Source organism: Caloenas nicobarica, chromosome 4 (genome assembly GCF_036013445.1).
Source record: "Caloenas nicobarica isolate bCalNic1 chromosome 4, bCalNic1.hap1, whole genome shotgun sequence".
Lineage (NCBI taxonomy): Eukaryota > Metazoa > Chordata > Aves > Columbiformes > Columbidae > Caloenas > Caloenas nicobarica.
The window spans coordinates 77,525,483-77,538,227 of NC_088248.1; the positions used below are offsets into that span (position 1 = coordinate 77,525,483).

At 47.0% G+C, this 12,745-nt stretch overlaps 1 protein-coding gene across 3 annotated transcripts in view; it reads right to left on the reverse strand.

Moving 5' to 3' along the window:
* ALMS1 (ALMS1 centrosome and basal body associated protein) overlaps positions 1 to 10,249 on the reverse strand; it is a 69,841-nt gene extending 59,592 nt beyond the window's left edge. For all 3 annotated transcript variants that reach the window (XM_065634147.1, XM_065634145.1, XM_065634144.1), the window contains exon 1: positions 10,123 to 10,249. In XM_065634147.1, the coding sequence (XP_065490219.1) occupies positions 10,123 to 10,173 (51 nt within the window). In that variant the 5' untranslated portion in view covers positions 10,174 to 10,249. The remainder of the gene's footprint in view (positions 1 to 10,122) is intronic.
* Positions 10,250 to 12,745: the final 2,496 nt, after the last annotated feature.

The following is a 12,745-nucleotide window of genomic DNA, read 5'->3' on the forward strand; positions in this document are numbered from 1 at the left end:
GTTTGACCAATCTTACTTTGGGAAAAGGCAGCCAGTGATGTATTGCATGCAGATTTCTCAAGAAGAAATTGGTGGAGAAATGCTAATGAGTTATGATGCAATTACTACAAATAGCAATATTCTAGAAGAGTCAGAGTACAATCCAGAGCTACCAAAAGCTCAAATACTCAGTCACCCAGAAGAGCAGGACGGAATCAAAGCAATATTACTATTGCTAAGAGTACTTACATAGCGCCTTCCATGCAAAGACCCAAAAATGTTTCAGAAACACTGATTCACAGCACTACTTTAGAATGTACATAATAAATATTTATCCTGCTTTTACTACGCACAGAGAACTTAATGTACAATGATATGGGAAATCAGCTGCAGAACTGATTTCCCAGTTAGTGTGATCCGACCATAATGCTGCAAATGCCTCTGGTTTGATGCTCTAAAATTTCATCTGTCTTTGCCTGTAGGTTTTCAAAGAAAGTCAAATAGAAGAACAGCTACAGTATCACAAGGCAAGGAGATTAAAGCGTGAATGCGAACGTGAAATACGATATGAAATAAATGTTTGTATTGCAATTAGATAATGATACCCTTTACATATTTTAATATTCCACGTAACTAGCTGCTGTCATTGTCATAGCGATGCTATAGCATCATGAACATTAAAAGTGGTCTGCACAGTGGCAGAACTGTAGAGAAAAAATATTTACAGAGTTGATTGCTGTTAAAACATAATTCAAATGATTTTGCAACATGCACCTCCCTCATATAAACAAGAAACATACCTCTGTTTTGTTTAAGCAAGCAGAAAAAAAAATATGACAGAAAAGCAAGAAACACTCATTGTTAGTCTCCCAAGTCCATCCAGGTTTTCCCGTTCTGATTTCCAGCTCACTGTTTGTCAACATTTCTTATCAAAATACCCATAAACTATTGATCTGTGAGGAGAGAGAGGGGAAGAGCATTTGAGTTGGGGGCGGTTGAAGAGAGTTGAAGCAGGACCTCAAAAAAAGGAAAATACTTACAATTAGTCAGGAATTCTCCCCTGAAACATGCTCCCCAGAAGACATCAGTAGCGTTCAATCCAAGAAATCTCATGTCAAATAAAAAATGACCATCAATGATTGATTTTCCCAGGAAGGCCGGGAAAAAACAGCCACTCAATAAAGCAAAAGTTCTAGAAATGAAGCACCAATTCCAGCGCAGAGCAGCCCACCTGGGAAATGCTCAGCGGCACCACTGCATATACCCATCCCGACGCCACTAATTGAATCATTCAGCCCTTGCACATCATCACAAAAACCATCTCCATGGTCCTCACAAACTTAATTATACCAATGCATTTCATCAGATCTTCCCAGAAAAATCTAAGACTTCTTTGGAGTTAGATCTTTCAATATTTCCTTCAAAGAAAATCTTAAAAGGCAAGTTTTTACACAACTGCATATATCCACAACTACAAATTTTATGGTGGCAAGGCTTAAGGCTCATCAGCTGTAGTTTGTGCTATGCGTTTAGCATCGCTCTTTAAAGGAAGGAAACAAACAGGCAAGAGTACATTCTGTTTGATCATTTCATTTTTAATCCTCACACCAAAGAGAAAATATTAAAGAAACAGCACAACAGAAGAGATCTGCCACATGTTAGCACTGCATGTCCCAGGGCACAAAGCAACTGCAAGCAAAAAAATAAATTAGGATTTAGTACATGAGTATAATCATCTCTGAGGGCTTCCATATAATTAAAGCCAAATGAAGAAAATTTAACAACGTTTTTCTTCCTGAAATCCAACACAGTAAAAGTTAGGTTTTGCTGCTAAGTGCATAATGAGAGGAAAAGACAAAAATAAAGCTGAACAACTACAACCACCCCCACAGAACACAGTGCCGTTAACTTAAATGGTAGGAACAGCCGATCCTGTTTGGCATTCCTGACCAATGCTGCATTTCATAGAAAGAAAAATGAACATTTCTCAGTTTTGAGCAACTAAAAGTTCAAATATCCAGGCTTAGCTCTTCTTACTTTATTCTGACCTACAGACCACTGAAAATACCCCAGTAAAAATATCATACAATAGCACAACAAATAAATGTATCTAGATAGACGTGGGAAAGAGAACTACCTAGGTTATTAATTCTAACAATCTGATCATCCCAGAACATCAGGAATACACTATAATTTCTTCCAGACAGTTCGTTTCATCTCATTTCTCCCTCCAAAAACTCAGAGGCACATGGCCAGGTTAATTCAGTATAAATCTTGCGTTTCAGTTCCCTCGTCCATCTCAACATGCAAAAACACGCAGTGGAGGTCAGGACCAACTATTCCAAGACCCATGAGTAACTATCCAAATGAGGTGATCGCATAAAAGTGCCAGACGTTGATCCCACTCTGAAATTACCTTTGCTGCATTTCATCTTCCTAACTTCAGGACTTATTTTTTCTTATTTTGTCAAGAGTATTCCAGATTCTGATACCATTTTCCAAAGCGTTTATCACTTTCCCCAGCATAGCCTTATCTACTTATTTTCGAGGTCTCACCATCTACTAATCGTGCAATTCATCAGTGAAAATACTTAACAGGAATGAGCCAGGAAAAAAGATCAAAAACTGTACCTGAAATGCCTTCCAAACTGCTGCGTATTTTCTTAGTTTGTCCCAAGATCAAAACCTCTTCTGAGGCCATTATACAACCATATGCCACCAGCCCTTGAGCTACTAGATCACTTACCCTCTCAAAGATGATAATTAAATGGGTTTGAATACAACTATGCTTAACAGAGTCACACTGGGTATTTTCTTAATTTATTTAAAATGATTTCAAGTAGTTTGTTCTAAATTCTTGTGTTTCTCTGCTTTTATTGCCTACTCCTAGTGGATAAACAAGCATGCAATATAAAAACCACAATTAATTAATAATTTTTAAAGGGATAATAATAATTAAATAATAATTACGTAAACAAGTAACAAAGGAACATGGAGAAACAAGCACATATTTACCTCTCAAAACATGGAATTAATCCTGAAGAAACAATTTTGCCAGACCACAAAGAATGTAGGTTACACTGTCCTATACGTACCTGCTCATTTATGGCACATTTATCAGCTTGTAACGAACAACCAAGGAAAAGCAAAGCAACTGTCACGCAAAAACACTTCAAAGGCTACATGAAAACTCAGAATTCCCTTCGCACTACATAAACGCAACTGCATTTCATAATAATCCAACAACTTAATTTCTCGTGGCTTTACAGTCCGTATCAACCCTACTTTGTGTATCAGAACACAAAGGAAAAAAAAACCACAAACCTCATTCAAATGCAGAATAAGTCTGTACATCAAAGATTTTTTTCGCCAGAAACCCAGTGCCTCAAGTTGTATGAAAATTGTCAGCATTTGAGTCCAGCTACTGAAATAAGTAAGGAAATTCCCATTGTTTGCAAACAGTTCAGCACTAGAAGTTCATCTAGAATCATAGAATAGTTTGGGTTGGAAGGGACCTTGAAAGACCACCTAGTTCCAACTCCTGCCATGAGCAGTGACATCTGCACCAGCTCAGGTTGCTCAGAGCCCCGTCCAGCCTGGCCTGGGATGTCTCCAGGGATGGGGCATCCACCACCTCTCTGGCCAACCTGGGACAGGCTCTCACCGCTCTCATGGGGAAGAATTTCTTCCTTATATCTAATCTAAATCTCCCCTCTTTCAGTTTAAAGGCATCACCCCTTGTCCCATCACCACATGCTCTTGTAAAAAGTCCCTCTCCAGCTCTCCTGTAGGTCCCTGTGAGGCACTGGTGGCTGCTCTAAGTTCTCCCCGGAGCTTCTCTTCTCCAGCTGAACCCCCCAACTCTCTCAGCCTGTCCTCCCAGCAGAGCTGTTCCAGCCTCGCATCATTTCTGGGGCTCCTCTGGCCCCTCTCCAGCAGCTCCATGTGTGTCCTGTGTTGAGGACCCAGAGCTGGCCCAGCGCTGCAGGGGGGTCTCACCGAGCGGAGCAGAGGGGCAGAATCCCCTCCCTGCACCTGCTGCCCACGCTGCTGGGGATGTAGCCCGTGATACAGTTGGGTTTCCAGGCTGCAAGCGCACATTGCCAGGTCACGTTGAGTTTCTCATCAACCAGCACACCAAAGTCCTTCTCGTCAGGGCTGCTCTTAATCCATTCTCTGCCCAGCCTGTATTTGTGCTTGGGGTTGACCCAACCCATGTGCAGGACCTTGCACTTGGCCTTGTTGAACTTCATGAGGTTCATACAGTCCCACCTCTCCAGCCTGTCAAGGTCCCTCTCGTCACTGATGTCCACTGGGACACGGAGCCCTTGACCCCAACTCTTTCAGTGCAAACATCCAGCCAATTTCTTACCCATTGAGTGATCCATACGTCAAATCCACACCTCTCCAACTCAGAGACAAGGATGTCATGCAGGACAGTGTCAAATGCTTTGCACAAGTCCAGGTAGGTGACATCAGTTGTTCTTCCCTTAACCACCAACGCTGTAACTCCACCACAGGCCACCAAGTTTGTCAGGTATGATATGCCCTTGGTGAAGCCATGTTGGCTGTCACCAATCCCCTCCTAGTTTTCCATGTGCCCTAGCACAGTTTCCAGAAAGACCTGCTCCATGACCTTGCCAGGCACAGAGGTAAGACTGATGGGCCTGTAGTTCCCCGGGTCTTCCTTTTCTCTCTTCTTAAAAATGTGGGTTATGTTTCCCCTTTTCCAGCCAGTGGGAACTTCACCAGACTGCCACAACTTCTCAAATGCGAAGGACGCACCAGTAAATAATATACATTTAGAAAATATTATTCAAAAAAAATTAACAATGATTTGGTGCTGTCAGGTATGAGAAACACGAATTATTTGAGATGTAACTTGCTTTTTCAATAGGGACTGGCATGCTAGCAGCACTTTCCAGACTGACACCATTCCCTTCTGGCATGAAGGGAACACCAACCAGCGCTATGTAAATTCTGAACTGTTTTATTACTTTTGTGCAACAAACCTTGGGCTTTCAAACACCTACAAGAGGTCAGAACCAGTGCAGCAGATCTCAAATGAAAACAAGGGAAGATTCAAAACATAGTAAACTGCCAGAGTGTGCTGAAAGCGTTCCAGAAAGGTAACCTGTATATGTACACAATGTACGCTGACATTGCAAAGATTTTGAATCCTTTAAAAATCGTAGTTTCCACTGTCGAGTTTATAACGTCAATAGCTTTATGGAGCATCCTAAAACAATGAGTGGAAAACTAATTACCGCTGATCTGCAACAAGTCTGCCTGGTTTTTGCTCTGTTTCCTAAGACACGGAGGCTTCCAAGGCTGAGAACACCCTGCTCAGTGGCACTGTAAGGCAATCTGAAAGCCGATTACTGTAATACAGCATAATGCCCGAAGCAGAGGTTTTATTCATGTAATCACAGTGTAACTTACGTTGGAAGGACCTCTGGAGGTCACCCAGTCCAACCTCCTGCTCACAGCAGGACTCACTTCAAGGCTGGATCAGGTTGCTCAGGCCTCATCCTGCCAACTTGATTACTTCCAAGGATGGAGATTCAACCACCTCTGTGGGCGCTGGTCCAGCACTTCACCACCCTCCTCGTGAAAAACTCATTCCCTCATCTCCAGTTGGAATTTCTCCCTACTGTAACACGTCACCACGGCTGCTTGTCCTGTCACCGTGCATCTCCAAGAAGATTCTTCCTCTGCCTTCTCCAAACCTCTCTTCTGGTAGGGAAGCACCACTGCCACGTCACAGAATCACAGAATGTTAGGGATTGGAAGGGACCTCGAAAGATCATCTAGTCCAATCCCCCTGCCGGAGCAGGAACACCTAGGTGAGGTTACACACGAAGGCGTCCAGGCGGGTTTTGAATGTCTCCAGAGAAGGAGAATCCACAACCTCCCTGGGCAGCCTGTTCCAGTGTTCTGTCACCCTCACTGAGAAGGTCCTAACCTTCAGCTTCCTCCTCCTCCCCAGGCCAAACCAACCTCCACAGCTTCTCGTTGTACACCACGTGCTCCAGCTTCTGAACGTCCTGGTGGCCTCCACCAGACTCAGGTCATTTTGCTGACTTCTCTCTTGTCCTGGCAGCCCAGAACAGGGGACAGGATCTAGCTGTGGCCAAGAAGAGGGAATATTCAGTTCCCTCCAGCTGCCAATTATACTCTTATTAACACATGGCTGGCATTCATTGCTGCAAGACTGAGCTGTCACCTCACATTTAACTTGCTGCCCATCAGGTCCTCACGCTCTTCTCTGAAGGGTCACCAGTCGGTACAGATGTACAAGAATTTTCTTTCTTGGTGAGAAAGACTCTGAATTTTTCATGGCTAAAGCCCATGAGATACCTCTTGGGCCATTAATCCAGCTTGCCAAGGTCCCTCTGAAGTTTCCCCATGTCCAGAGCCAACATCAGCCGGCTCCAAGATGGACCCACCGCTGGCCAAGGCCGAGCCAGCCAGCGATGGTGGTAGTGCCTCTAGGATAACATATGTAAGAACAGGAAAAAATCTGCTAAGGAACAATAGCAGTGGAGAGAGGAGTGAGAATATGTGAGAGAAACAGCCCTGTAGACACCAAGGTCAGTGAAGAAGGAGGGGCAGGAGGTGCTCCAGGTGCTGGAGCAGAGATTCCCCTGCAGTCCATGGTGAGACCACCTGTCTCCTGCAGCCCATGGAGGTTAATGGTGGAGCAAATACCCACCTGCAGCCCATGGAGGTCCACGGTGGAGCAGATCTCACGCTGGAGAAGTTCATGAAGAACTGTTTCCCTTGGGAGGGACCCCATATTAGAACAGGGAAGAGTGTGAGGCGACCTCCCTGTTCTTTATATATAACTTCTATGTACTCTCTGCTTTGGACCACTGAAAAAGCAATGAGTATCCCCTGATTTTTAGACTTTTGTTTGTTTACACGCTATTGACAAGAGCTGCAACTTTTCTGTGTTTGTTTACACGCTATTGACAAGAGCTGTAACTTTTCTTTGTTTAGATGATATTTCCAAGACCTGTCCTCTGACTTTAATAAAAATGCTCATTCCTTTCTCTTTTCCACACTAAATTACCACTGAAATAAAAGGTACCACTGTCAGAAGGACCTTATTTTGATGTTTCTACTTGGATTAATTTAAAAAAAAAGAGAAAAATTTCTGTTAATGATGGACTTTGGGGAATGTAGTTATCAGTTTGCAGCATTTAAGAACAAGAACCAAAGACTTGATCCCACAGGATCCTGTTTGTAATCGCTATGCTTAGCTAGATGTAGAATCAAACACTTTGTAGGACAGGATTTAAACCCTCCTCATAATCAAAAATAAACTAAAAGAGGAAACAGACAATGTTTTCACTGCTAAAGGAAAACAGCATAAACGGTAAAAAGTATCACTATGTTGGTTACAGAATTTTTTCTCGCTCTTACAGTCTGATGCCAAAAGTTCAATAATCCCTTTAAATTGTCACAAACAGGCACTTCAGCTGCAAGATACAGTCCCAGTCTCTTCTCAATAACCAAAAGCTGAGGTTAGAGCTGAGTAGATGTTTCTTAAGCCAATTTTAATCACAATTAACAGTCCAGCTGGTTCGTTGTCTGCTGCAATATGTGACAAAACAATACAGAGGCAACAACAAGTACCCAGGACGCAGCAGCACAGGTGACTTCATCTGACAGGCGAGCTGGGACTTGCAGATTTATGGCACTCCTGCAACTACAGCCATGCACATTACAAGATACAAACACAGGCTTTTCAGTGTTATTCTCTCTTTGTCAATTGAAATTAGAGCTAAAAGAGTATCTTGCAATAGAAATATGCAATAACGGTGTAAAAGCAGCCATGCTACAACAGACAGAAGATCTGCCCGGTCTATCCCCTTGGCCCAGAAGAGCAGCAGAACATTAGCAACGAGCCTGGCTCAGCTCCGTCGGATATTCCCAGAGCTGAGCGACGGTTGTCAGAGCAGCAATTAAACCACAGTGCAAAACAAACGCCGAGAAGGAAGCAACGGCCACCATAAAACACAACTTGACAGCCAAAAAGGATCAAAATAAACGGACCTGTGATGAACACCGTGAAGGTGAAACAAGAAGCAGGAGGGAGGTTCACTGGGCTAGAACATCACATACAACTTCACAAAGTTAATGAGGAAATTTGCCTGTAAATCACCATTCAAATGAACTTCATTCCTGCTTAAATATATACAAGAATACACAGTAGTGTAAGAACCATCCCTTCTATTCTGTGGCAAATTAGCTTTCCTGAAAACACAGGGTGAAGGTCCTTCAGCAGACGGCTTTTGGAAACCGAATTAAGACCACATCATCTGAGCTCCCATATACACATGTTCATTAAGGCTGGTCTTGCCTTTAACAGGTCATATTTATTCACATGGCGGCTTCCATTCTTCGTTTTAGTCTCTATTAATTTTCCTGGTAAGACTGAAACGTATCAATCCTTGGTTCATCCCAGGGAACGTTTGTGAAAATTGATACGACATCTACCACTTGTTGCCATTTGGCTGTTGCGCCTCTGAGTTCCTTCAGAGCTCTGGGATGATGCTCTGGAGTGATCACTGACTCTCGCAACTTTTCATGTGGGTTTGTCCTCATGTACCTTTCCTAATACAGATCTGTGGACGTGACATCCATAAATACCTCCAGAGCCCACTGTCCAACATCAATCACCCTGCACAAAGATGCCTCCCAACAGTTTGCAAGAGTCAGAACTTGTGCAGGTACTACAAGCCCTTTACAATTCTGGAAACCACAACGAGAACAGCAGGACAGATGAGAACAGGGGCCAGAATCACAGAACCACAGAATGTCAGGGATTGGAGGGCACCTCGGAAGCTCGTCCAGTCCAATCCCCCGCCGGAGCAGGAACACCCAGATGAGGTTACACAGGAAGGTGTCCAGGCGGGTTGGAATGTCTGCAGAGAAGGAGACTCCACAACCTCCCTGGGCAGCCTGGGCCAGGCTCTGGCAACCTCACTGGGAAGAGGTTTCTTCTCACATTTAAGTGGAACCTCCTGTGTTCTAGTTTGTACCCATTGCCCCTTGTCCTATCATTGGTTGTCACTGAGAAGAGCCTGGCTCCATCCTCCTGACACTCACCTTTCATATATTTATAAACATTAATGAGGTCCCCCCTCAGTCTCCTCCAAGCTCAAGAGCCCCAGCTCCTCAGCCTTTCCTCACACGGGAGATGCTCCACTCCCTTCAGCATCTTCGTTGCCCTGCGCTGGACTCTCTCCAGCAGTTCCCTGTCCTGCTGGAACTGAGGGGCCCAGAACTGGACACAATATTCCAGATGAGGTCTCACCAGGGCAGAGCAGAGGGGCAGGAGAACCTCTCTGACCTACTGACCACCCCCTTCTAATCCCCCCCAGGTCCCATTGGCCTTCCTGGCCACAAGGGCCCAGTGCTGGCTCATGGTCACCCTGCTGTCCCCAGGACCCCCAGGTCCCTTTCCCCTACACTGCTCTCCAACAGGTCATTCCCCAACTTACACTGGAACCTGGGCTTGTTCCTACCCAGATGCAACAGTGCAACACCACAGGAAGGGAGCTTCCCAAGACTCTCACAAGAGAATCATGATGTTGATCCCAGGACATGGGGATAGCAGCATATGACGGGACACCCGTGATCTCCACAGATCCCCCCTTGCCCACCTCCAGCACTGGGGTGGACACAGCAAAGTGCACAGAGCCAAATACGAGCCCTTCTGGGGCACCAATGGCTCCACGGGGCCACTAGCTGTGACCTCCCAGCAGGGTTAGTGACCAAACCAACCACACTGGCCAAGCCAACTGCACAAAACCTTCCCCAGGGCAGAGTAAGGGCCGATGGAAATCGGACAGTGACACACACAGGAGGAGGAATCAGACCAGTTGCCGCCTCTCCAGTTCTCCAAGGCAGAGCCTTTGCATCCTGCCTATTGCTGGGGAAGAACAATGAGCGCCAGCCCCTTCCCGGGGCACAAGGCGAGATCAGGCCAGCTTCCACAGACACGCAGGGAAGGAGAAACACGAGTGAACCCGCCAGTCACTCCCCAGGGCCCGGCTGAGGGGCAGCCCAGCCCAGCCACCGCCTCCCCGCAAAGGCCGCCTGCGCCAACCCCTCCGCAGACCGCGTACTCACAGGAAGCTGCTCTTCCTCTTCCTCCTCCTCCTCCTCCTCTCCCGGCTCCATGGCGGCAGACGGACATGCGGGGACACACGCGGACAGACCGGCCGGGCCGCCCCCTCACAGCGGCCGCCCGGGGACGGCCCCGCCGCGCATGCGCCGCCGCCCCGTCATCCCGCCCCGCGTCGCTAGGGGCTCGCTCCCCGCCCCGCGCATGCGCGGCCGCCACGGGTGGCCGTTGCGGGGCGGGGCGGGGCGGGGCGGGGCGGGGCGGGGCGCGCGGCGGCGGTTTTGGCGCGCACGGCGGCGGCGGGTGGCGCGAGAGCGCGCGCGCAAGCATGGGAGCACAGACTCGTACACTCGCAGGATCATTCTGGTTGGAAAAGACCCTCAGTGCAGGAAGCAATTATTTTGCAAATATAATAGGCTCAGGCAGGGTCTCTGAGCAAAGCAATTTTTTTTTTCATAACGGTATTGCAACACCGGGTGTTCTACCTAGAGGTAGGCACACATAATAGGGCAAAAAGCCCCTGCTTATATCCCCCCAAAATCCCGGCCACAATTTCCCTCCACTGTTCCCCATTGGTTGGGTACTTCAGGGTTTACAGACTACCCGACACCTGCCCCAGTTTGCATACAATACTCTTTTCCTTATCAATCTGTAGTAAATGTTAGAGCGACCTAGTGATTCCTGTTGCTAGTTAAATGGGATGGCAGATGGCTCATGTTATTGATAAGGATGTTCTGAGTCTATTTTGAGGAAACCAGATGTACCAAAACACAGGAACAGGAACAGATAAATCGTGGACTGAAGGACAAGAAGATGACCAAATGGGGGGGATAATAGAAGTGTCAGCCAAAGCCAGAAGGACAGTGATTTTTTTCTACAAGGACCCCCGAGTTCAGATAAAGGACAAACTGAGGAAGATGAGAGCCTTCATCCTGACAACCACCAGATGGGGAGAGAAGACCCTAACACTAAGACAGAGCATGCGTATCTATTAGTATGAATATGTATTAGTAGGTGGGATAATTCCCAAAAACAGAGAATTGTAATAACAAAGGGGGGGTATATAATGACCACTAAAAACTTTGTCAGGCGTGCGTGTAGGCGGAACGCAGATTTCCCACGCACCCAGCGCTGCTTTGCTTATCTCTACTACAATAAACTTCTCTTGAGCATAGACTCTGTCTGTGTCAAGTGAGTTTATCTATCACAAATCTATTTAAAATGTGGATTCCTGGTAACTTTGGCTACCCTTCCCCATAAATTAACTTGTAAATACAGGTATCAGTATGCATACAGGTATCAGTGTATATTCCGGGAAGAGACTCTGTTTTACATAAAGGATTCGTAGTCTGATATCTCTTGGTCCTTCCCCCTGCTGGGGTCGGGCACCAGGTTCTTGGTTATGTAAAAGCAACAGTTTTTCGTTAAATGTTCCTTACACTCAAGATCACCGAGTCCACCCATTAACCCTATCCTGGCACTGCCCCATGTCCTGAGAACCTCATCTCCGTCTGTCCAACCCCTCCAGGGATGGTGACTCCAGCACTGCCCTGGGCAGCCTGTTCCAATGCCCCACAGCCCTTTGGGGAAGAAATTGGTCCCCACATCCAACCTCAACCTCCCCTGGCGCAACTTGAAGCCATCATGTCAGCGGCCCTACCAACACAGCCTGTGCCCTCCGGGCTCTCAGGCCAGCCCGCTGGGTCAGACTGAGCTGCCAGTAAATGCACATTCACAGAATCCCAGAATGTCAGGGGTTGGAAGGGACCTCAAAAGCTCATCCAGTCCAACCCCCCGCCGGAGCAGGAACACCCAGCTGAGGTTACACAGGAAGGTGTCCAGGCGGGTTGGAATGTCTGCAGAGAAGGAGACTCCACAACCTCCCTGGGCAGCCTGGGCCAGGCTCTGCCACCCTCACTGGGAAGAAGTTTCTTCTCAAATTTAAATGGAACCTCCTGTGTTCCAGTTTGCACCCATTGCCCCTTGTCCTATCACTGGTTGTCACCCAGAAGAGCCTGGCTCCATCCTCCTGACACTCCCCCTTTCCATATTGATCCCCATGAATGAGGTCCCCCCTCAGTCTCCTCCAAGCTCAAGAGCCCCAGCTCCTCAGCCTTTCCTCACACGGGAGATGCTCCACTCCCCTCAGCATCTTCGTGGCTGCGCTGGACTCTCTCCAGCAGTTCCCTGTCCTGGAACTGAGGGGAAATTTCTCTTAAGTGAAAGGTTTTTCAAATGAGCATGGTGGCTGCAGGGTTTTCCTGTGGCGGGACCATTTCTGCTGCTGTTCTGTGCCGGTGCACTTGCAGAGAGGCAATACCTGGCCATAGCAAGCTTGGGAACTTGGTGATGAGCGTTCATTAAAATCCGGCAGCATTTTGAGACAGTGTAGGTGTTACCAGGGAATGAGCTGCAGTTCCTAGGTGGGAGCTCTGTTCAGCTTTCTCAAAGCTCTCCGGTGGAGCGGTGGTCTGTCTGCGGCAGTCTGACACCGACCACCTTCCCCGTTGGGCTGGTGAAAGGACAGGCGTCAAGTTTGGGGGAGACTCTGCCACCTGGGCACGCGGAGAAGATGAGATGGACCCCTGCAAGGACCGGTTCAGGTCTGGGTGTCAGCGGCTGCCCCCC